Raw genomic sequence first — 26,999 nt, forward strand, 5'->3', positions numbered from 1 at the left:
CTAACACCTAGGCCTTTTTGCATCCGAGCTTGGAATCATCACCACCTAGATTTTCGACGATTAAGCCATGAGTTCACAACGAGACCAGCGTGGGAAACACGAAAAGATGAATGCCTAGTTTATCCATTATTTCACGAAATGACTTTATTAACTGTGCTCTAATGACACCTGCCACATAATACAGCTTTGTTGTTGCCAGAAAATGCAATATTTAGCAACGTGAGCAACACTACAATCATAATTAATTTTTTTACCTTTGTTATAGTAGGGTTGTTAGAATGTGCAACTGTCTTGGAAGCATATTATCACTGCGGGTCCCAAGCTAAGGAAGAATCGTCAGCACGGACTGTTGCACCGTTATTTCCCTTCAAATGCGAGTAACGAATTATCGCACATTACTGCACTTTATCGAGAGATGCGCCGTTTTCTTTAGGCTCGTCTAGGGGTGTGCTGAGGCACTGTGGCACGGCCATATCAAAATGTGCCAGCAGTACAGATATGCACCTGCAAAGCAAATAAAAAAACTAATTACCTAACTTTATTTTTCCGATCCGATCGCTAAAATTTCACGGCCAGCCGCGTTTTACAGTGGCCTACGATCACCTGCGGTGTATCTTTACCTGGCGGAAATCCATAAGCAATCTCCGTGAGACTGTCTGTCACTCAGGTGCGCTGGGATTGCAGGGCGAGGCTTCCGGGCATGAAATTTAAATACGGCCCGCAATATCGGACGTCAGCCCCCGTGTCGTCGTGACAAGTGTCAGGTCGTAGCGGCCGGCGCCGCACAATGGCGGACGGTCCGTAATGCATGCGAGGCGCGCCTCATCCATCACGGCTCGCCGCCCAATATACTGCCGCGTGCGGGGCGGGTTATGGGGGAGGAATACCACCAGCCAGCCCCTAGCTATTAGCCGCTGCTGCAGCCCGCAGCACGGTACGAGCGAACGCTGCTCAGCTGTCCGGGTATCCATCCTCTGTAGGATCCCTTCTCACTCTCCATATCAGCATCGCTGTACATCCGTTTCATTTATTTATTTCGTCATTCGATCAGAGTGGTGCTGTTTTAGAACTTCAGAACACTTCTCTGCAGTTTCCTTTATTGGTTTTATCTGGAGATATAAATTTAAAATCTTCTTTCGAAACGCACGAGGTTAACTTTAAAAGTCCAATAATTTTCCAAAAATCTGTACTATCGGTTTGATAGACGGCAATGATGTTTTCTGGACTCACCGACGTCGAGACTTAGTCTTTACCCCACTATTCTTCAGTCCTTACGTTTCCGACATTCCAAACACACAATCTAGGAAGTTTGACTACTCGGACGCTTGGGGCTTAGCTACAGAACACGGATATTTTAGCACACTGCTCCGATCTAAAGTAACTGAGTGGCGACTGTCGCAAATGGAGACTTCAGCCAAATTCGAACAAGACCGAAGAGTCATTTTTCCATTTTTGCAACCACTCAGCTACAAGGGAAACGCCTTAACCATAACGACTGCCCCAAATATCTAGGATTTACAATGGACAGGACGCTCTCTTACAAGGAGCACCTGACAAAGACTGCATCCAAAATGGGGACAAGAAACAACATGATTCATAAATTGTGCAGCACTACTTGGTGCTCCGCAGTGGATACATTCCGCTCATCAGCAGTTGGACTTGTCTACTCAGTGGTGCACTACTGCGCTGCAGTATGGACTAATAGTCCGTACACAAGCCGAACTGATGTGGTATTAAACGATACCATGCGCATCATCAGCGGCACAACAAAATCTCCCCAACTTCATGGCTGCCAACCCTGAGCCATACACTACCACCAGAGATACTGCGAAAAAATGCTCTCCTCGGAGAATACAACAGTGATGACACTGAAGAGCCAAAGATACTGGTAAACCTGCCTAATATCGTGTAGAACCATAGCGAGCACGCAGAAGTGCCGCAATACGACGTGCTATGGACTCGACTAATGTCTGATGTAGTTCTGGAGGCAACTGACACCATGAATCCTGCAGGGCTGTCCATAAACTCGTAAGAGTACGAGGGGGTGGAGATCTGACTGAACAGCACGTTACAAGGCATGCCAGATATGCTCAGTAATGTTCATGTCTGGGGAGTTTGGTGGCTAGCATAAGTGCTTAAACTCATACGAGTGTTACTGGAACCACTCTGTAGCAATTCTGGACGTTAGGGGTGTTTGTCGCTTTGTCCTGCTGAAATTGCCCAAGTCCGTCGGAATTCACAATGGACATGAATGGATGCAGGTGATTAGACAGGATGATTACGTACGTGTCACCTGCCAGACTTGTGTCTAGACGTATCAGGGAATTCATATCACTCCAACTGTACACGCCACACACCATTACAAAGCCTCCACCAGCTTCAACAATCCCCTGCTGACATGCGGAGGTCCGTGTATTCACGAGCTTGTCTCCATACCCGTACACGTCCATCGGCATACAGTTTGAAACGGGACTCGTCCGACCAGGCAACGTGTTTCCAGTCATAAACACTCCAATATCGGTGTTGACCTGCCCAAGCGAGGCGTGAAGCTTGGTGTAGTGCGGTCATCAAGGGTACACGAGTGGGCCTTCGGCTCCGAAAGCCCATATCGATCATGTTTAGTTGAATGGTTCGCACGCTGGAACTTGTTGATGGGGATTACACTTCTGTCACGTTGAACTATTCTCTTCAGTCGTCGTTGGTCCCGTTCTTGTAGGATCATTTTCAGGCCGCAGTGATGTCGGAGATTTAATGTTTTACCGGATTCCTGATATTCACCGTACAGTTCCATATCACTGACAACAATTTCCCATTTGCCATAGGATTTTAGAATGTACCCTGAGTTATATCGTTAACAATTACCCAGAACGTAACCGTCTATTAACACATAGTCAGTACGGATTCGTAAAATACCGATCTTCTGAAAGACAACTAGCTCTTTTTCGCAAGAGGTAATGAGTGCTACCCATGTTGTAAAGTCATTGCATGCTTTAGATCTACACAAGGCGCTCCTCATAAAAGACATCTACTCAGATTGCATGCCTACGGAGTATCACTTCTGCTGCGCGACTGGGTTCGTAATTTCCTGTCGGAAAAGTCAATAGCAACTTACAGAGACTCATCTAGAAAGAAAGCGCCATCTGGCACTCCCACAAGGAAGTATTACAGGCCCTCCGCTGTTCGTAATTGGTATAAACGTATTAGGGGACGATGCGAGCAGCCCACTTACATTGTTTGCAGACGATGCTGTCATTTAGCGTCCAGTAAAGTCATCAGAAGGTAAAAACCAATTGCAAAACGACTTAGTCACGACATCTGGATGGTGCGAAGAGTGGCAATTGTCTGGGGAGTACCGAACACAGCAGCCACACCTTGCGCTGTATGCGCGCGAGCGTTGTCGTGCAGAGTGACGGGTGGGTTGCGCAGAACGTGTCGCCGCCTCTTTCGCAAAGCTGGTCGCAGGTGATGATGCAAAAACGAACGGTAGTACTGTGCACTGACGGTCTGCCGTGGAGGAACGTAATGCGTTAGGATAACACCATCACAGTCGTACACGAGAATCACCATAACTTTCACCATACTGGGGCTCTGACGCACTTTCGACTTTCGCGACGACCTATAATGACGCCATTCGTTGGATTGGCGTTTCGGTTTTGGCTCGTATTATGTGGCCCATGTCTCATCCAGTGTTATGATACGGTGTAAGAAAGCCCCTCTTTCCTGCTCATGGCGCTCCAAGTGCGTCTGAGCAGTGTGGTATCGCATCCATTCCTAAATTTCCGTCAACTCATGCTCTGGTGTCACTTCAGGATAACGGTACTTTGGGGTAGAGCACACCTTTCCCCAATACTCACACAACGTTTTTCCACCGCTCAATCGTCCGGTTTTACACTCCTTACACCAAGCGAGGCGTCGTTTGGTTTTTACCGGCGTGTTGTGTGGCTTATGAGCAGCCACTCGAACATGAAATCAAAGTTTTTTCACCTCCTGCCCAACTGTCATAGTAGTTGCAGTGAATCCTGATGCAGTTTGGAATTCCTGTGTGATGGTCTGGATAGATGTCTGCCTATTACACATTACGACCCTCGTCAACTGTCGGCGGTCTCTGTCAGTCAACAGACAAGGTCAGCCTGTACGCTTTTGTGCTGTCCCTTCACGTTTCCAATTCACTATTACATCGGAAACAGTGGACCTAGGGATGTTTAGGAGAGTGAAAATCTCACGTACAGAGGTATGACACAAGTGACACCCAATCACCTGACCACGTTAAAAGTCCGTGAGTTCTGCAGAGCGCCCCATTGTGCTCTCTCACGATGCCTAATGACTGCAGAGGTTTCCGATATGAAGTGCCTGGCGTCACAATGCACCGAATATGAGAAACGTATGTTTTTGGGGGTATCTGGGTTACTTTTGATCACATAGTGTATTTGAGCAGAACGCGATAAGAACATAGGGCGCTACTTTTAAAACATGTACTTTTTCTCACATTTTTGTAAACAATGAAATGACAAGTTGTTTGATGTGTGCCTGGTAGCTAAGCAATATTTACTTCATAGATTTATTTTTCCAGGACAGAATGTTACTTCGATTGGTCAACATAAATGGGATACCTTGCACAGGTACACTCCTTTCTGTATTTTAGATTTCGCTGCTGCTGAGTGTCGTTTCATCCCGCTTTGTGTTGCTATAATTAAATGAACACTATTACCTTTAATGAGCGAGATTTTCCTGTGGCTCTTCTCTGTCTCCGTTGCATGTTAAAAGTTTTGTCGACTACTGTGATGACAACTCACAAAACGATATCGTTACAGTGCTTTTCTATCATATTTACGAGATTGTTAGCTTCCGTTTTCAGAATACCTCGAATGATATTTTAAGAAAAATCAGGAGGGCAGTCAACGTTTCTGTAAGCTCTCGAGCAAAATTCTGCACAGGAACATTTCGTCCATAAGGGAAGGCACTACCAGGTCTGGGACTGTTGAGAAGTACAAGTAAAACAGTTTCCGCATCAGACACATGTTTAATTTGCCACCACCCGTTTCGAAGATTCACACCAAATGAATCATTCTCTACCTGAAGATGATGGTGTGAACCGTCGATACGTGTAATGGCTAATAAAGATGTGGCTGACGCAGAAACTCTTTTATTTGTAAAATTCTGCAGAACATTTACACCCACACTCATTCCTGCAGTACAGCAGTGAGCTCCGCTGTAAGTGCCACGGCTGTCGCAAGTCCAAGTTTGCGCTAAGGTTGCGAAACGCGGGATGAGCCGCACGGCGGGCTGCGATGTTTCCTGTGTCCTTGGCCGTGAACAGGGGAGGTTGCGACCCGGACAGCCCCGCCGGGGGTGGCCCGCGGCCTCGCGCTGAGTGCCTCCCCCGCAATGGACGGACCGTGTAACAGGAGCCAGCAGTGGAGCGGGTGGGGGTGGGGGTGGGGGTGGGCAGACGTCGCGGCCGGGGCCAGGTCACGGTCCCATAGCTCAGAGGAGGCGCACAGCAATGTGGTCCGCTACGAGATGCAGCTGCTACTCCGCCGCCGACTAATAGCCTGCCGTACCTCCTACTCTGAGGCAGCACGCCCTTGACAGCGGAACGTTAGTAATACAGTGTGCTGTAATGTTTGTCTTGTGGGCTATTCCTTATCTTGACGAGTCGGTATCGATCAGTTCATTTGGTCCTTTCCCTGCTGAGAGTACTGTTGTGTCGTTATACATTCATCAGCCAGAACATTACGACTACCTACGTAATAGCCGATGTGTCCCACTTTGGCACAGATATCAGCGGTGATGGGTCATCGCACGGAAAACATGAAACCTTCGTAGGTTCCTTCTGGAGGTACTTGGCACACACAAGTCACATAACTCTCGTAAATTTCGCGGACGGGGGCGATGAGCTCTGATGCCACGTTCAATCACATCCCAGATATCTTGAATTGGGTTCTGATCTGTCGAGTAATGGTTCAAATGGCTCTGAGCACTATGGGACTTAACATCTGCGGTCATCAGTCCCCCAGAACTTAGAACTACTTAAACCTAACTAACCTAAGGACATCACACACATCCATGCCCGAGGCAGGATTCGAAACAGCGACGTAGCGGTCGCGAGGTTCCAGACTGTAGCGCCTACAACCGCTCGGCCACTCCGGCCGGCTCTGGCGAGTACATCAATTGGATTTCGGCGCTGTGTTCCTCGAACCGCTCCATCACACTCCTGGCCTTGTGACATGGCGCACTATCTTGCTGAAAAATGCCACTGGCGTGATTGTCATGAAGAGGTGTACGTTGTCTGGATCCAGCGTGTGATACTCCTTGGCCGTCATGCTGCCTCAGTAGAGGTCAAGGAGCTGTTCCCCTGGACAGCCACAGATCCGCGTACCCCCATTGGCGAGATGAAGAAGGTATCGGGATTCACCAGGCCATGCAACGGTTTGCGAGTGAGCAACGTCCAGTGCGTATGCTCACGTGCCATTCCAGTCACAGTTGCCGATGTCGTGGTGTTAACAATGGCACATTCATGGATCGACAGCTGCAGAGACCCATCGTTAAAAGTGTTCGGTGCACTGTGTGTTCACACTCTTGTCGTCTGCTCAGAAGTAAAGTCTGATGTTAGTTCAGCCACAGTTCGACATCTGTCCTGTTTTAGCAGCCAACGCAGACTGACATCTGTAATGAGGTGCGGCAGCCCTAGTCACACGACATTTACATTTATTTCTCTGTAGTTTATCATTACAGGCACAGACAACCGCATCTTTGTTGACTGAAGATTCATGATTATCCTCCTCGCTACTTAGATTTGGCTGGAAGTCTGTACTATCGTCACAAAATCCCGCCACCTCTTTTTTTTTTTTCTTTCGATACTACTTCTTATGGTTGGTTTATGCTTTGATGGTCACTTGCGAGCTTGTGTGCTGAAAATTCTCTCTGTACCTTCCCACCAGCATTTACTCTTAATTTTTTTAATTGTTTCAGCTGAAAGTACTTGTAATTAATTATGAATATTCTAGATCGCAAAGGAACATGTATTACAAGGTGACCAGTTTCGATCATCACATTTTCATCTTCAGACTTTCAAAACCATATTGGGGGACAACGGCTGTACACGGAGCAGGAACCGGTGAATGACGATAATCAACTGAGCAGTGTACAACCACTCTTCGTCAATATGGTATTGACCGTGTGATGATCAAAAACGGTCACCTTGTAATAAATGTGCCCTTGGTATGTAGACTGTTTTATAATTCATCTAAAATATTCTACTTTGATCGCTGATTTTCTTCAGCATCTTTCTCAAAAGTGATAAAGCATCTGTAATTTCATTTTTTTACGCAGTTCATATACTCTGATGAGCTAAAACTTGACCACTGTCCGCCTCGAGGTTGAATGAATCCTGATGATGTTGCAGGTACGTGTCGGAGTAAGGAAGGAATGTAAGCGGAAGAGACACGAATGGGCAGTCATTAGAGCGAAGATACGGATGTAAATGCGGAACTCCACTAATACAAGCGGTTTTGAAAGAGAGCACATCGTTGTGACGCTGGAGCTGGAACGAGAATTTCTGGAACGGCGAAGCTGGCCACCTGTTGGCGTAGTGCTGTCGTGGGCACCTATGAGAAGAGGTTGAAGGACGGCTGTGTAGTAATGGACGACCACGATTCATTGCAAAACGTAGAGGTCTGAGCATTCCCCACTGTGTAATCCAGGATAGGCAGCGATCTGTTGCAGGCCTGACAACAGAATTCAACGCTGACTCAGGCACAAGTGTTTCGGAACACACCGTTCAAAGGCCATTGTTGAACATAAGCTCCACTCACACGACCCCTACCTGTTGCTATGTTGACCCAACAACATCGTCAGTTACGACTGCAGTAGGCACACCATCACTGAGGTTTCCCGTTGATCAATAGAAACGTGTCGCCTGTCGAACGAATCGCATTTCGTGTTACACCTGGTCAGTGGTTGGGGCCTTACACGCCGTCAACCAGGCGAATGGCTTCACGAAGCATGGACCGCACCATAAATGCTGACCGGTGAGGGCAGAATTATGCGATGCGGTACATTGAGTTGGACGTCCATGAGATCTAAGGTGGTAATCGAAGCCATCATGACACCGGTGACCTACTTGAACACTATTGCGGACCATCTGTATCGCTTCACGCTTGAAGTCTGCCCCCCATGCCGAAGACATGTCCCAGCAAGACATCTGTCCGTGTTGCAAACTCAGAATCGTGCTGCGGTGATTTGAGGGACATTATAGCGAACTCACATTTTCGTAAACACCCGTCCCTTAATTTGCTGGAATTGCTTGCCCTGTGGGTAGACATCTGTTGGCACATACTTGTGGAATGCTGTCAAGGACTTGTAGAATCCATGCCAAGCAGATCTCTGTAGTGCTGAGTTTGAAAAGTGGAACAAAACGCTGTCGGTGGTCATAATGTACCTCGGTACAACTTTTAATGTCCTCGTAGTTGGGGTCACGTGAAATACTAATCTTCACTTTTTCTTTTCAGGAATTTCAATTCTGCGTTGTATTTAAAATTATTTTAGCTGGCGTCCAGGTTTAGATATCATACTACATGACTCGAATTGCCAAAGATTATTAACATTTCGTTCTGCTGTTCACCCTAACATATTCTGTATCACTATATACCTCATTTTATTATGGTTCATGACTCCTTGAGCATCAGATAGCCAGCGTACGGTGCAGAACAATGCGAGTCACGTAGATCCCATACAGGATCTGACCCGGATTAGTTCAAGTTTTTCAATCTTAACTGTCAGCACATTGCTGTGCCTCATTCTTTATTTCAGTTATTCCTACACTTTAGTCCCCTTGTTTTAGTAGCGCAGTAATCTAATTCCGGAATATATGAATCGCTTGCTATTCCTGATAGGAGAATAGAATAAATACCAACAGCCTCAGTCGAATTTTTCCATGTTTCTGTTGAATATAAATATGAGATAAGGTGCCAAAAAATTCGAAAAATTGCTAAATGCCAGCCTGTTGCCAAAATTACTTATTCGGGATCGGCGTTGGAGGTCTCTATAGATGCTAACCGTCTGGTGTTGTAACGTACCATCATATCTATGATAGGCAAATCTCCACATTTTGTTGAATTTTACACGAAACACAAAAACGCTTTCTAAAAAAATATATCCATTGTTGCAGATAGTGTTCCTAAATGTGTAACTATATACACTACTGGCCATTAAAATTTCTACACCACGAAGATGACTTGACGAAGATGCTGTGATATGCAAATGATTAGCTTTTCAGAGCATTCACACAAGGTTGGAGCCGGTGGCGACACCTACAACTTGCTCACATGAGGAAAGTTTCCAACCAATTTCTCATACAAAAACAGCAGTTGACTGGCGTTGCCTGGTGAAACGTTATTGTGATGCCTCGTGTAAGGAGGATAAATGCGTACCATCACGTTTCCGACTTTGATAATGGTTGGACTGTAGCCTATCGCGATTGCGGTTTATCGTATCGCGACATTGCTGCTCGCGTCGGTCGAGATCCAATGACTGTTAGCAGAATATGGAATCGGTGGGTTCAGGAGGGTAATACGGAACGCCGTGCTGGATCCCAACGGCCTCGTATCACTAGCAGTCGAGATGACAGGCATCTTATCCGCATGGCTGTAACGGATCGTGCAGCCACGTCTCGGTCCCCGAGTCAACAGATGGGGACGTTTGCAAGACAACAACCATCTGCACGAACAAATCGACGAATTTTGCAGCAGCACGGACTATCAGCTCGGAGACCATGGCTGCGGTTACCCTTCACGCTGCATCACAGACAGGAGCGCCTGGGTGCACGAATGGCAAAACGTCATTTTTTCGGATGAATCCAGGTTCTGTTTACAGCATCATGATGGTCTCATCCGTGTTTGGCACATCGCGGTGAACGCGCATTGGACGCGTGTATTCGTCATCGCCATTCTGGCGTATCAGCCGGCGTTATGGTATGGGGTGCCATTGGTTACACGTCTCGGTCACCTCTTGTTCGCATTGACGGCACTTTGAACAGTGGACGTTACGTTTCAGATATGATACGATCCGTGGCTCTACCCTTCATTCGATCCCTGCGAAACCCTACATTTCAGCAGGATAATGCACGACCGCATGTTGCAGGTCCTGTACAAGCCTTTCTGCATACATAAAATGTTCGACTGCTACTCTGGCCAGCACATTCTCCAGATCTCTCACCAATTGAAAACGTCTGATCAGTGGTGGCCGAAGAACTGGCTCGTCATAATACGCCAGTCACTACTCTTGATGAACTGTGGTATCGTGTTGAAGCTGCATGGGCAGCAACCTGTACACGCCATCCAAGCTCTGTTTGACTCAATGCCCAGGCGCATCAAGGTCGTTATTACGGCCAGAGGTGGTGTTCTGGTTACTGATTTCTCAGGACCTATGCACGCAAATTGCGTAAAATAATCACATGTCAGTTCTAGTATAATATATTTGTCCAATGAATACCCGTTTATCATCTGCATTTCTTATTAGTGTAGCAATTTTAATGGCCAGTAGTGTAATAAGAGGCTAGTTATTGACACATTAGAGAAATCCGTGCACTTTCAAACCTCTCGTTTGATAATATTCTGGTCACTGGAATTATGTGGTTCTCAAAGACAGATTTAGTTACGAGGTTTCCATTGCATACCATCAATGCGGTTTAAGGATTTTAAAATATGATAAATAATTGACAATTACCTGAATGATGTTTAATATGGTGACCGAAACAGCCTTATGTGACAATAATTCTCTTATGACAAGTTAGAACGCTATATATTTTAGAAACAGTACAAACGGTACAACCGTGATCTATTTAAAGTGAACAGCCGAAAACGAACAGATGTAGACAGAATTAGATTCCACGGTGTATTGTGTACTGTGACATTTAATAGCAACTCGCTCTTATTATAAACTTGTACTATTAATGATATTTCAAATAGTTACTACATAAACAGTCTTCGAAGTCAACTCCAATAAACTCTAAGGTACGAGAGATGTAATTGGAAAACTGGAGTACTGCCATTTACTTTCAAGAAAGAAGGCTATGCATCAAAATTCACTTTGTGCCTGGACGCATACTGGGGGACAAGCTAAGCGAAATAATTTGTTTTGCGTGGTTATTAGCTCCCACCCAGCCAAGGACCTCCAAAAGCAGATAAACTAATTATATTAATGAACTTTTCACGCGACAGGCGACTCTGAGCGTGCAAACTTCCATCGCTAGCCCCGCCCCACCCCCACAGGGCGAATTCCATTCCGCGGCAGTTTTTCTCGTCAACAGTCTCAAAGAGAACTTCATTTGCGCCGTCTCTGCCCGCCAGTTAAAACTGCGCCCTGACTCGAAACGTCCACCATCAGCGAGGAGGGAAAGTTGATGCAATAAATTAAGGGGAAAATTAAATTACTTTTTAACAACGACGCTCGTTTTGCAATTCTTGCGCAAGCATTCTGCTTACGTCACCTAGGGCTGATGCCGTAGTAGTTGCGTCATTTGCCGTAGTTGTTGGCGACAGGCTCGTATGTCACGTGGTTTTGCATAATGTGCTTATCATACAACTTTATTCTCAACGCTGTTATGTTACCTATTATCGAAATACTTTTAACGTTACAGGCATTTAAAGCAAAGTCGTCAGCGGATTCGACATCTACAATATGTGCATGTGTCTTCCGCAAGCAACCTTACGGTGTGTGGCGCAGGATACTTTGTGCGCCGGCCGGAGTGGCCGAGCGGTTCTAGACCCTTCAGTCTGGAACCGCGCGACCACTACGGTCGCAGATTCGAATCCTGCCTCGTGCATGAATGTGTGTGACGTCCTTAGGTTGGTTAGGTTTAAGTAGTTCTAAGTTCTGGGCGACTGATGACCTCAGATGTCAAGTCCTATAGTGCTCAGAGCCATTTGAACCACACTTTGTGCTCCATTGTCACTCTAGACTTTTCCTGTTCCATTCACTAAGAGTACGGGGGATTGTTGGTAAGTCTCCGTATGAACTAGGGTATCTGTAAGTCTATTTTCACGGTCTTGTAGCGAGCTATGCGTAGGAGGAAGCGATATACGTATTTATTGGTTGATGTATGCTGTTGAAATTTTAACAGTAAGTCACCCATTGATACTCAAGGCCTCTTCCTTAATGTTGATCACTGATCTGCATGAGAATTTACGTGTACTTACGCGCTTACTGACGGAATTTTCAACGAAACGCGGTGTTCTTCTTTGTATGTTCCCTGTTTCCTCTGTCAGTCCCATCTGATACCGTATCTAAGTCGGGGCTGGACTCCAATTCCTGAGGGTTTTTCCAACGGATTTCAGTCTGGCTTCTGCCTTATCCCCGATTAACTTCATGTGGTCGTTCCACATTAAATCGCTCCGCACGCGTACCCTCAGATCTTTAAAGGCTGTATTGCTTCTGTGTAAAACCAGAATAGAAAAGAATCGAAGCATTTGCTACAGAACGCTGCTACAGAAGGATGTTGAAAATAAGGGAGACTGATTAAGATAAGGGATGAGGTGGTCCCCCACAGAATTGGCGAGGAAAGGACTACATGGAAAACACTCACAAGAAGAAGGGACAGGGTGATAGGGCACTTGTTAAGACGTGCTGCCAGAGGGTGCCGCACAGAGTAGAAGCTGTAGGTGCAAGAGAGAGGTTGGAATACATCCAGCAAATAAGTGAGGAAATCCTACTCTGAGATAGAGAGGTTGGCATAGGAGAGGAATTCGTAGCGGACAGCGTCAAGGAGAAACTGACGACAAAAATAAGAAAGCTTCCAGCGATCGTACTGCAATGGTATAATGGTGCGTCTTCCCGTCTACTAATGTGTAATAAACTTTTCTTTTCCTGATGTATGACGACATAAAGTGAAAGCAATGTCGTAGTCAGTTGCCAGTACTTTGTTAGGGACGTTTAGTTGCCCCAGGGAGAGAACGTGAATGAATCAAATAAGCTTTCTTTTCAGCATTTAACTGCTGTATTATCACGGCCACTGGAGGTCATACACTTTTCAAAATTCTCTGTGTCAGTCACTGAATACACCGAGCTCGTTTTCAGGAACTTATGTCTAATTTCAGTTACACTCTTCCTGCCAGTTAAACTTGCAGCGATGTTCCTGTCTGGCCAGATGTCGGATGTCTGTCTTTGTAAAGTCGCTTGTTCACCGCAACTGTAGATGATAAATTAGTTGCGATTTTCGGCTTGACAAACCAAATTATACTAATTGCACTTACAACAATAAAAATGTCACATGGGTGTGGTAATAAGTATACATTAAAAGGATGCGGGGCATGATGCAGTTAAAGTATACATCCATTCACTTTTGCAAAAGTAACCTTACTCTGGACAAGAGCTAAGTTAGCTGTAACTATCCTTCACAGAACTTATTCTGAAATATTTAATAACTTTCCATCTCACACTAATATTAAAACAAAGAAATCAGCACCTCATTTTGTCAACAGTTATCACAGAGATACTTTCTGGGTTTTAATTAGGATGAGGGAATCGGAACATTGACGGATTAAGTGAATTTCATTAGCAGGCAGTGTACATTGGGTCGCTGGTGTCACATGTGAGAACGCAGCATTTTGGGGCAACAAGGATATTTTGGTGGCCTGTTTGAACTTGGTAAAGTCTTTACTGGAGATGCTCACAACAGTAGTCCTTCCGGTATTTGTTGAAGATTCAACTAGCGAAGTGACCCTCATTGTGAGAATAACTGTCTCGTCTACCGCGTAGCAAAATTTGCCCTAGGCATTTCGTCACATTTAATTCGTCAGCTAGTATTCTTTGTGTGCCTACGAGTTATTTATTGACTACTTTCATTGCTGTTTTGAAATGCCTTTCTTCCCGTATTAAAGAATACACACATTCGCCTGAAGATGCCTATCTGCTGCAGAGGCATGCCATTCCTGAGAAAATAACATCAATGTTTAACAGAATCAGCAACCTCTCTGTCATGCTAAATAATAAAATTTCTTATTCCTAGGCTTATCGACTGAACATTATCATCGTGACTCATAGCAGACACTTTACACAGATACTGTAACTCTGGGAAACTTGTATTTTTAAAATTTATAGTAGTAATAACGCAAAACGTATGGTTAGCATGCTACATAAGACACTGAAACTAATATAGCTGAGCGAAGACCACATTGTCGGACAAACAAGCAGCGCCAGTAAGTCAGTAACGGATGCCACTCTCGTTACAGGTGTGAATAGCAAAGAACGCCTTTACACTGCAAAACTCCGGCTGTGGTTACAATCCAGCCCATCAAAATTAACTATGAGGAGCCCATTTCTTTAAGGTCTGCCATTTAAATTTAAATTGTGCTTAAAGTTAAGTGCATAACGCAAAATTACAGCTATCGGCACACACCGTAAAGCAGGCACTTTGGATAAATCTGTATGTGATTGACGCTATCTGAGTGGAACAACATATATTTGCATATTACTTACTATGATCAGAAGTATCTCCCTGAACACTGGTTGACTGCAGCAACCTTAATACAGTGAAGATACAAAGTAGAAAAACTGATTAGATAAACAGTCAGATTTGTTCACAAACGAGTCTATTAAACGACATCCGCTGATCAACCAGAACATTATGACCACCTAGCTAATCGCAGATATGTCCACCTTGTGACGGGTAACAGCGGAGAAGCGTCGTGGCATGGAAGCAGTGAGGCCTGCGTGGGTCGCTTGAGGGACTTGGCACCACATCTGGACACACAAGTCTAATTCCCGTAAATGCCGGTAGGGGGGCGATGAACTCTGACGCCATGTTCAATCTCATCCCAGATGTATTCGACTGGGCTCAGATCTGATGAGTTAGGGGAGCCAGTATATCAACTCAAACTCGACCCTGTGTTCCTCGAACCATTCCACCACACTCCTCGCCTTATCACATGGCGCATTATCTTGTTTAAAAGTGCCACTGCCGTTGAGAAACAAGATCGTCGTGAAGGGGCATACGTGGTCTGCTACCAGTGTGCAGTACTCCTTGGCAGCCATGGTACATTATTCGATCTCCACAGGATCCATGGATGCCCAAGTGAAAGTTCCCCGGAGCATAATGTAACCCCCCACCAGCTTGTCTGTGTCCCGAATTCCAGGTGTCAAGGGCTGTTCCCCTGGGAGACTACGGATTCGCGGCCATCCATCGGTTGAGAAAGAAGGTATCGGGATTGATTCGACCATGCAACGCTACGCCACTGCGCCAACGTCCAGTTCAGATGGTCTCGCGCCCATTTCAGTCGTAGTTGCCGATATCGTGGTGTTAACCGTGGTACATGCTTGGGTTGTCGGCTGTGGAAACTCATGGTTAGGAGCGTTCGGTGAACAGTGTGTTCATACTCAGTTGAACTCTGAACAGCATCAAAGCCACAGTTTGCTGCCTGTCCTGTTTTACCAGTCTGCCCAGCCAACGACGTCCGACATCTGTAATTAGGGGTGGCCACCCAACACCAAGACCTGTGACCGTGGACTCATCTTGATTTCGCCACTTGTTGACGACAATCACCACAGCACTCCTCGAACACCTGACAAGTCGTGCAGTTTACGAAATTCTCATGCCGCGCCTCCGAGCCATCACAATCTGCCGTCAGCCAGACTCGAATTCATCGCGCGCCTTCCCCATTCCAAGCATGGAAGGAATGCTCAGACACTACCACACGGTGCGTGTGCCTGACTAGCAGTCATTCCTCGCCAGATGACGCTAGGATGGCTTGGACAGGTTTACAGTGGTAGTTGGTTGGTGGTCATAATGTTCTGGCTGGTCACTGTATAAACTGTACTATGAAAACCGCGACAGTTGTGTTCCCAAACTGACATGTAAGTTTAAGTGGATAGCAGCGTTACTTGCCCATCTATGAATTTACTACTTGCCCACTTGAGATTTACGCTCTAGTAGAGTACAACAGCCCCTCCGTAAAGACGATGTCATCTGAATCCTTTCGCAACTCGAAGATGTGGCGGCCCAACCGCGATGCAACGTCAACTCGATTTGTCCTTCATTGCCACCATCCACGGATTCGATCCGGACGCCTCTTCGACCAAACCACAAGACATTGCAGACACTTCCGTGACCGAACTGCAAGACGATGTGGACACTCCAACGACCAAACCGAAAGTACCTACCCTGTGGTGGTCGTTTACGCCCTGCTAATTCCTTCCTACCAAACACTGCTAGTTGCTCTTATTTTGATGGAAACAGCATGCAGAATTGTCAGCATGCTCGAACAGACACAAGAAAATGATGTTTAAGATTACTTTTCACTGCGTTATTTGTTATTTCAACCCTGTATTTTATATGTTCAGTACTTTAATATTAGATTCAGTTTGCATTATACACCGTTAAGCCAAAATCATTATGACCATCTGTTTAACAGCGTGGTGTTGCACATTTCAAACACAGCATAACACAGATTCTCCTTAGCATGGACCCTAAAAGTCCTTTAACAGGATTCCAGAAGTATGTAGCATAGGTGAATACTCCCATGTCAAGCAATGCCCGCAATTTACGGGTTGGTGGTTTACGGGCTCGCAGCTGGCGCCCAATATGTGTTACAGGGGGTACAGATGAGGCCCATTTGCCAAGACATCAGTGTCTTTTTTTTTTCCTTCTTCATCAGTCTTCTGACTGGTTTGATGCGGCCTGCCACGAATTCCTCTCCTGTGCTAACCTCTTCACCTGAGAGTAGCACTTGCAACCAACGTCCTCAATTATTTGATGGATGTATTCCAATCTCTGTCTTCCTCTACAGTTTTTGCCCTCTACAGCTCCCTCTACTACCATGGAAGTCATTCCCTGATTTCTTAACAAATGTCCTATCATCCTTTCCCTTCTCCTTATCAGTGTTTTCCAAAAAAATGGTTCAAATGGCTTTGAGCACTATGGGACTTAACATCTGAGGTCATCAGTCCCCTAGAACATAGAACTACTTAAACCTAACTAACCTAAGGACATCACACACATCCATGCCCGAGGCAGGATTCGAACCTGCGACTCAGTGTTTTCCACATACACTTTCCTTCTTAGATTCTGCGCAGAACCTCCTCATTCCTTACCTTATCAAACCACCTAATTTTCAACATTCGTCTGTAGCACAACATCGCAAATTCTTCGATTCCCTGCTGTTCCGTTTTCCTCGTAGTCAACGTTTCACTACCATACAGACGTACGTTCTCAGAAATTTCTTCCTCAAATTAAGGCCAATATTTGATATTGCTAGACTTATCTTGGCCAGCAATGTCCTTTTTGCCATAGCTTGTCATCTTTTGATGTCCTCCGTTCTCCGTCAGTCATTATTTTACTGCCTAGGAGGCAGAATTCCTAAACTTCATCTACTTCGTGACCATCAATCGTGATATTAAGTTTCTCGCTGTTCTCATTTATACTGCTGCTCATTACTTTCGTCTTTCTTCGATTTACTATCAGTCCATACTGTGTACTCATTAGACTGTTCATTCCGTTCAGCAGATCATCTAATTCTTCTTCACTTTCACTCAGGATAGCAATGTCATCAGCGAATCGTATGATTGATATCCTTTCGCCTTGAATTTTAATTCCACTCCGGAACCTTCCTTTTATTTCCACCGTTGTTTCCTCGACGTACAGCTTGAACAGTAGGGGCAAAAGTCTACATCCTTGTCTTACACACTTTTTAATACGAGCACATCGTTCTTGGTCGCCCACTCTTATTATTCCCTTTCGGCTGTTGTACACATTGTATAAGACTCGTCTCTCCCTATAGCTTATCCCAACTTTTCTCAGAATTTCGAACATCTTGCACCATTTTACATTGTCGAACGCTTTTTCCAGGTAGACAAATCCTATGATCGTATCTTGATTTTTCTTTAGTCTTGCTTCCATTATTAACCGCGACGTCAAAATTGCCTCTCTGAGGTCTTTACTTTTCCTAAAGAATAACTGATCGTCATTCTTTCTCATTCTTCCGTATATTATTCTTGTCAGCAACTTGGATGCATGAACTGTTAATCTGATTGTGCGGTAATTCTCGCATTTGTCAGCTCTTGCCGTCTTCGGAATTGTCTGGATGATGCTTTTCCGAAAGGCAGATCGTATGTCGCCATACTCAAACATTCCACACACCAACGTGAATAGTCGTTTTTTGCCACTTCCCCAAATGATTTTAGAAATTGTGATGGAATATTACGTATCCCTTCTGCCTTATTTGATCTTAAGTCCTCCCAAGCAAATTTTAAATACTGATTCTAATACTGGACTCCTGTCTCCTCTAAATATATTCCTGTTTCTTCTTCTATCATATCAGACAAATCTTCCCCTTCACAGACGCTTTCAATGTATTCTTTCCACCAATCCGCTCGTTCCTCTGCATTTAACAGTGGAATTCACGTTGCACTCTAAATGTTATCACCCTTACTTTTAATGTCTCAGAAGGTTGTTTTGACTTTCCTGTATGCTGAGTCTGTCCTTCCGACAATCATTTCTTTTTCGATTTCTTCACATTTTTCATACACCCACTTCATCTTAGCTTCCCTGCACTTCCTATTTATTTCATTCCTCAGCGACTTGTATTTCTCTATTCCTTAGCTTCCGGGAACATTTTTGTACTTCCTCCTTTCATCAATCAGTTGAAGTATTTCTTCTGTGACCCATGGTTTCTTGGCAGTTACTTTCTTTGTACCTACGTTTTCCTTCCTAACATCTGTGATGGCCCTTTTTAGAAATGTTCATTCCTTTTCAACTGTACTGCCTACTAAGCTATTCCTTATTGCTGTATCTATTGCCTTAGAGAACTTCAACCGTATCTCGTCATTCCATAGTTCTTCCGTATCCCACTTCTTTGGCTACTCTTCATCATTACTATATCGTGATCTGAGTCGATGTCTGCTTCTGGGTACGCCTTACAATCCAGTATCTGATTTCGGAATCTCTGTCTGACTATCATGTAATCTAACTATAATCTTCCCGTATCACCCGGCATTTTCCAAGTATATTTCCTCCTCTTGTGATTCTTGACCAGAGCATGCGCTATTACTGCCTGAAACTTGTTACAGAACTCAGTCTTTCTCCTCTCTCATACCTTTTCCAAGACCATATTCTCCTGTAACTTTTTTTTCTATTCCTTCCCCTACAAGTGCATTCCAGTCTCCCATGACTATTAGATTTTCATTTCCCTTTACATACTGTGTTACCCTTTCAATATCCTCATACACTTTCTCTATCTATCTTCAGCTTGCGACGTCGACATGTGTACCTGCACTATTGTTGTTGGCATTGGTTTGCTGTCGATTGTGATAAGAACAACCCTGTCGCGTAACTGTTCACAGTAAGACACTCTCCGCTCTAACTTCCTATTCATAACGAATCCTACTCCCGGTATACCATTTTCTGCTGCTGTTGATATTAGTCATCTGACCAGAAATCCTTGTTTTCTTTCCACTTCACTTCACTGACCCCTACTATGTGTAGATTGAGCCTTTGCATCTCCCTTTTCAGATTTTCTAGTTTCCCCACACCACGTTCAAGCTTCTGACATTCCACGCCGCGACTCATAGAACTTTATCCTTCCATTGATTATTTATTTCTCATGGTAACCTCTCTCTTGGCAGTCCCCTCCCGGAAATCCGACTGGGTGACTCTGCCGGAATCTTTTGCCACTGGAGAGATCATTATGACACTTCTTCAATGACAGGCCACATGTATTATGGATACATGTTACGTGCCTTTAATGCAGTGGTTCCCATTGCCTTCTGCATCCTCTTGCCGTTGATCATTGCTGATGCTTCCCCCTTTGGGGGCAGTTTCCCGCCTCTTTGACAAGGCCGTTGGCTATTAATCAAAATTTAAGCAGCGGAGGGATTCGAAACCGAGGACGTTTTGATTATGAATCAAATACGCTACTCCTGGACAACGGCTATTGGTTCACTATAAAGCCCTTCAAAACTGTATTACGATTCTCACCTAGCAACTCTGACAGTTATCCTGCTGAAACATGTTGTCGCTGTAGGAGGAGACTTCAAGCATGAAGCGATCCAGGTAGTCCGTAACAATGGTCACGTATATCACTGCTGTCATGATGCCTTCGATTGCCACCACAAATGCCACTGAAGCCCAACTCAGGGTATCCCATAGCATCGTTCTGCCCTCACCGCTCTACATGTGTCGAGCGGTGCATATTCCGTGCACTCATTCGCCTGAATGACGGCGTGTAAGGACCAGCCATCGGTTTGGTAAAACAAGAAATGCGATTCATTCTACAGGCGACACGATTCTATCAATCCACGGCGAAAACTATGTGACGCAGTGCCGTCTGCAATCATAACTGACGATGTCGTTGGATCAACATGTAGGGATCGTATGATGTGGCGCTCCATGTTCAACAATGGCCTTCGAACGGTGAGCTCCGAAACACTTGTGCCTCCACCAGCGTTGTACTCTGTCGACAGATCTGCCACTGATCGTTGCCTGTCCTGGTTTACACAGAGCGGCATCCTCCGACCTCTATATTTGGCGCCGGCCGACGTGGCCGTGCGGTTCTACGCGCTGTAGTCTGGAACCGCGGGACCGCTCCGGTCGCAGGTTCGAATCCTGCCTCGGGCATGGATGTGTGTGACGTCCTTAGGTTAGTTAGGTTTAACTAGTTCTAAGTTCTAGGGGACTAATGACCTCAGAAGTTGAGTCCCATAGTGCTCAGCGCCATTTGAATTTCTACATTTGGTGATGAGACGTGGTCATCCAGTACCATGCGGCATACTCGTTATTTCGCCACCCTTCATCCACTTTCCAGAGGTACGTGGGACAATAATTAGCAAACAACCGACCAGCTGCGCCGTTTAAGTGATTCACGTTTCGAAGCCACAGCGCCACAACAATGTGTCTTTGCTGAAAACCGCTTATATCTGTGGATTTCCGCATTTGCGGCGCGTATCTTCGTGATAACGACCGCCCATTCGCCTCTCTTCCGCCTGCGTTATTTCCTTACTACGTCACGTGCTCGCAACATCACCATGAGGCAGTGAACTTCGCAGTGACCAGCGGTCATAATGTTTTGGCTCATCCCCGTCTAATCTCTATAAAATCTTTTTCAAGCCTTTGGAAGCTCTTTGTGAAACCTGTGTCATGGTGGCCTCATCGGTATTTATATGCAATTAACAGATTCGATTACATACAGGCGCCGACCGGGGAGGCCGAGCGGTTCAAGGCGCTACAGTCTGGAACTGCGCGACCGCTACGGTCGCAGGTTCGAATTCCGCCTCGGTGATTGATTTGTGTGATGTCCTTAGGTTAGTTAGGTTTAAGTAGTTCTAAGTTCTAGGGGAGTGATGACCTCAGAAGTTAAGTCGCATAGTGCTCAGATCCATTTGAACCATACATACAGGTTTTCCAGAAATTCCCATTGCATATGCAATTATTTTATTGCAACTTTAATAACAATTATTCGCCCAAGACGTTGTGTTTTTTAGTCATACCGAACCACAGTCTGACTTGCAGAGGATTGTTCTCAGTTTCTTCGTAAAAATATGAGGTTTCGTTTGCGCATATAAAGATGTACTTATCGCTCGAATTCCGATAACGAGCATATTCAGCAGAGAAAGGAATGCACTGCAAGCAGGAATGGTGAGGACGGCATGCAAAATCATTCTAGACGTCGCCTGCCGCAACTGGCTGAAATACTTGCAACCCTAATCCAATTTTCGAGTGGTGTTGCATTGCCCTCATTTTAATTTCACGTTCTGCAGCACGATCTCTGATAGAGTTGGAGAGTCAATGCATCACTTACGCCATAACTTTGGCGCATGGTCCCCCTCGGATTGATGGACAACCGGGCAGGGGGCATCCAAAAGGCATCCCATGCGAAAAGCTGTCTTCTTAAAGCCAGACGTCTTGGTGGCCCCTTACCAAATGTTTACCAAGCGAGGTGGCGCAGTGGTTAGTACACTGGACTCGCATTCGGGAGAAAGACGGCTCACACCCGCGTCCGACGATACTGGTTTAGGATTCCCGTGATTTCCCCAACTCGCTTCAGGCAAATGCCGGGATGGTTCCTTTGGAAGTGCACAGCTAATTTCCTATCCCCTCCTTCCCTAATCCGAGCCTGTGCTCCGTCTCTAATGACCTAGTTCTCGTCGAGACGTTAAACTCTAGTCCCTTCCCACCAAATGTTTCACGAAACATATCTGTCACCTGTGTCACAGTCTCGTTGTTGCGCTTCCTTTCACGGAGCCTAACTTTTGTCACTAAGCGCTCCGCGAAAACTCAGCCGCTGGTGCCTGCCATTCTGCTTCAATGAATACAGAAAGGCAGACAATGCATTGGTCTACGCACAGACATTGTTCTCCTCCCTGGACAATAATGTGGCAGTTCCGCTGCAATCAATTTGCAATGCTCGTGAGGAACGGTGTTGCCACATCAGTCATAACGATGGTAAGTTCAAATCATAAATACCAAAGAATCTCACACAGTTACAAGTATTTAGTTCAGATGTAGAGAGGCTTTCTGGACGCGTTCTAAGTAGATTCCTTGTACAATTTGAACAATAGCCTTAAAACACTTAGATTTTAATTTGTTGCAGGAAACTTGATAATCGATGCTTGTCTTCCGACACAGGTCGTCAGTAAAGTATGATGTGCAGATGGAAATGTATACCACGTGTAACATTCTGACACCTACTGTTAGCCTGTGCCACCACGGAAAGCGTTATCGATAGAAGGAGCAGATGTTTTCCTGTGTGCGACCTCTCTAAACACGAGGCCGTTACTTAAATTACACCACATCTACACCACAGTCTGCAGACCAGACCGTATTTCACGGATCTTTGTACCTCGCATTACTGCTGCTTCCACTTCCCTCAGCTGTAATATAAACCACCATCGTCCAGCGACTATTCAATATTCAGCCGGGGCTAACTCTTGCGAACGTCGGTCAGTCGGTTGTATCGTACACAATTTAAAAATTTTCTGCCTTAAGTGTCACATACGGTCCCGTTCACAATTTAAAAATTTTCTCTCTGATATGCTAAATGCGAATTTACTGGACATAGTTATCGCAACTCCACAGAGGGTCAACATTACTACTGTTCTACACTAATTACTTCGCGACTGTAAATCGTATGTCAATCGTTCTGATTTCGCCATTAATGTCCGTTACATTATAAACAAATATGCCAGGAGAGAATACCATTTTGTTGTGTAGATTATGTGAATGACTTTTATTGTTTTAATTTGTACAGGGTGCGCAAACTAAATTTGTTCCGAAGATATTTCGTGCACACTAAGATAGACATATCAGCTTCCAATATCCGTCCTGGCTGCGGATGATGAAAGTAGAGTTGTCTGTATTAAAGGGCAAGAACTATTTTGCGAACCAACTTCTATATATTTTACGGCAAGGTAATTTGAGCCTTTCTCAATGCCGTAACAAGTTTCTACCAGCCAGCGGTCACCTGCTGACTATAGGTACGTACTACTTCTCAGAAGTATTGAGGGTACTCTTCACAACGCAACATAATGCTCTCGCACCATATGCCGTAAGGCTGCAGATGGCTACAGTCCTGTAGAAACTCGTTACGGCCTTGTGACAACGACATTTTTCCTAAATTTGTAACACGGTAGGCGTAAATGGATCTTAAATATTAAACCTCCTCGCGAATTAAACTGTATGTCGGATTGGAACTCATAACACAGGACCATTACCTTCCGCTGGCGAGCGCTGGAGCAAATGAGCTACTCGAGGACGACTTAGGAACCGTACTTACAGCTTTACCTCCGCCATTACCCCGTCTGCTATCTTCAAAAATTGGCAGAAGTTCTCTCGCAAGACTTTCAAGACCAACACTACTGGAAGAAAGGACTTTGCGAAGACATAACTTAGCCACAACCTGAGGGAACTTTTTCCTGAGTGGAATATCACACTACAGCGGAATGTGCAATGATACGAAACTTCCTGACCGATTAAAAATCAGGTACTGCAGGAAATAAAACTCAGTTGATATAACGCTTACCCGCAAACGGTCCTGAGGTCGAGGCTCGGTCCGGCACACAGTTGCAATCTGCCAGCAAGCCCTACGTAAGTGCATGCTTTCCTGCAGAGTGAAAATTCAATCTGGCATCTTCGATGTTTCTTAAACTTAAAACTAAAGTTATTGCGGAATAAGGGTACTTTAGCACTGATGACTACGCAACGGAATAAATTTTCAGCAATTGATCTGTAGCCGAAGGTATACTGCAGCTATGAACACCTTTCGTAGATGCAGAAAGAGGTAATCTACTTCTTCACTCCAATCTGTTGTTTGCAAGACATTGTACAGATAAAGTCAGCTGTGTCGCCAAAAAGAACTAATCTTCGCATTTTGCGTTTCATACCTGATTTGTTTACTAACACATTTTTCATCTTCAGTAATTCCGCGTACTTCGGTTACAGATTTCGCGGAGGAACGGCGACAGCTGCTGGAAGTGGTGGGTCCAGAGCTGCAGAGCCAGTACGACAACATGGGGCTGGAGGTGAGTCCACACTCTGACCGGTTACGTACGTCGTCGTCTCTCTGTCTGGCAGCTTTAGTTGTACTGACATTCCCATCTACACATTTATAAAAACGCAAAGCAATTTCACTATTTCACATGTCGAGACCGATTGATTCAGGAAGCTTGCGTTCTAAAATTGTATATGTTTATTGCTAAATTCCGAAGCTGTTTTTTTCATGTATTACATCATAATACACCACCAGAATATAATGATAATACAATGATGAGTCCAAACTTTGTACCACTGCCCATCGCGAGGCCGTATGCTGCCTTGTGGCGCAGATGCCACGTGGCGTGGTGATGGAAGTATATGAGCGGAGCGGGGATGGATGGCGAATCATTCTAGCGGCGATAAGTGGCACAAATGCGAAAATCCGCTGACTTGAGCAACTTTGACAAAAGCGAGATTCTTGTGGGCCAGTGCCTGGGGGCTTGCACCTCCGAAACGGCGAAGCTGGTCAGGTGTTGGCGTGCTGCTGTCGTGAGCATCTATGGAAACTGGTTGAAGAATGGTGAAACCACGAGTAGGTGACAAGAAGCTCGACGTCCACATCTCATCACAAAACATATTGATCGGAGGCTTGCCCGCTCTCTAAAGCATCATAGGCGGCGATCTGTGCCAGGTATGATGACAGAGTACCCTGCTGGCTGGCGCAAGCATAAGTGTTTCGGAGCGCATCGTTCAGCGCACTGGACTGAACGTGGTCTTCCGCAGCAGAGGGCCTCTACGTGTTCCCATGTTGACCCAACAACGTCGTCAATTATGACTTCAGTGGGCAACGGGTCATAGACATTGGACCGTACATAAATGGAATCGTGTCGTCTGGTGAGGTGACTCCCGTTTATTGTTAAACCAGATGGATGGCCGTGTCCAGAAACGCTGTCGTCCAGCTGAACGGTTGTTCGAAAGATACAGCACGCCACGGACGCAAGCCAGGGACAGAAGTATTGTGTTATGGGGGACATTCACCTGGGCTTCCATGTGACCTGGGGTATAATCGAAGGCACCATACCAGCTATGGAACACATGGGCATTATTAAGGACCACCTGTAACCCCAACTGCTTGATGTCTTCCTCAACACCGATGACATCTTCCAGCAGGGTAACTATGCGTGTGTCGATGCCTGAATCGTGATGCAATAGTTTGAGGAGCACGATAGGTAACTTACGTTGATGTCTTGCTCGTCACATTCGGCTCACCTGGGACGCTGTCGATAGCTATCTCCGCATCCACAAAACATCCGCTCGTAAATTACGGGTAGTGTATGACCTGAGCATAGGCATCTGGCGCCACAGATAGATGTTCATAATCTTTTGGGCCATCAGTTTATCTGGACCAAACACCGATAACAACAGCTGAGTCTTTAGAGAAGACAGAATTATGACAGAGAGAGAATCAACGAAGGTAGCTGTCTCTCTTCTTGACGTTAATTACGTTTACATTTTGTAGCTTCCTGTCTGAGATTTTGATAATGTTCGTATTCCCAAAGTCCTTCGTATGAATGACACTGATCTGCTAACAGTTGGTGATGTAGAGCAATGGTTCTCAAACTTTTTTTCCTATGGGACCCCACTTCAAGAGGAAAATTCTATCAGCGCCCAACCCATTTTTAAATAGAATTAGTATTTTTTTAAATATTTCGTTTGCCTTATTCTCTGTTTTACTAAATTCAGTTTAGGAGGATTTTACACGACAGAAACCAAAACTGCATGAATTGTGACGAACATATGGAACATGTTCACCTTAATTACATTTTCATTTATTCTAAAACTGTGAAATTAATATTAATTACAGTTCAGTCCCCCACCCCCCCCCCCACCCCCCGCCCCATGAACCATGGACCTTGCCGTTGGGGGGGAAGGCTTGCGCGCCTCAACGATACAGATAGAAGTACCGTAGGTGCAACCACAGCGGAGGGGTATCTGTTGAGAGGCCAGACAAACGTGTGGTTCCTGAAGAGGGGCAGCAGCCTTTTCAGTAGTTGCAGGGGCAACAGTCTGGATGATAGACTGATCTGGCCCTGTAACACTAACCAAAAGGGCCTTGGTGTTGTGGTACTACGAACGGCTAAAAGCAAGGGGAAACTACAGCCGTGATTTTTCCCGAGGGCATGCAGCATTACTGTATGATTAAATGATGATGACGTCCTCTTGGGTAAAATACTCCGGAGGTAAAATAGTCCCCTGTTCGGATATCCGGGTGGGACTACTCAAGAGGACGTCATTATCAGGAGAAAGGAAACTGGCGTTCTACGGATCGGAGCGTGGAATGTCTGATCCCTTAATCGGGCAGGTAGGTTAGAAAATTTAAAAAGAGAAATGAATAGGTTAAAGTTAGATATAGTGGTAATTAGTGACGTTCGGTGGCAGGAGGAGCAAGACTTTTTGTCAGGTGAATACAGGGTTATAAATACAAAATCAAATAGGGGTAATGCAGGAGTAGGTTTAATAATGAATAGGAAAATAGGAATGC

The 26,999-nt window shown here is 45.3% G+C and overlaps 1 protein-coding gene across 1 annotated transcript in view; it reads left to right on the forward strand.

Annotated features, from left to right (window-relative positions):
• The window catches only part of LOC124712462 (protein qui-1), a 1,341,285-nt gene that overhangs the window by 257,132 nt on the left and 1,057,154 nt on the right, over nucleotides 1-26,999 (forward strand). Inside the window, exon 3 of the mRNA XM_047242758.1 lies at nucleotides 24,425-24,504. Coding sequence (XP_047098714.1) covers nucleotides 24,425-24,504 — 80 coding nt within the window. The remainder of the gene's footprint in view (nucleotides 1-24,424; nucleotides 24,505-26,999) is intronic.

Source organism: Schistocerca piceifrons, chromosome 8, assembly GCF_021461385.2.
Source record: "Schistocerca piceifrons isolate TAMUIC-IGC-003096 chromosome 8, iqSchPice1.1, whole genome shotgun sequence".
Lineage (NCBI taxonomy): Eukaryota > Metazoa > Arthropoda > Insecta > Orthoptera > Acrididae > Schistocerca > Schistocerca piceifrons.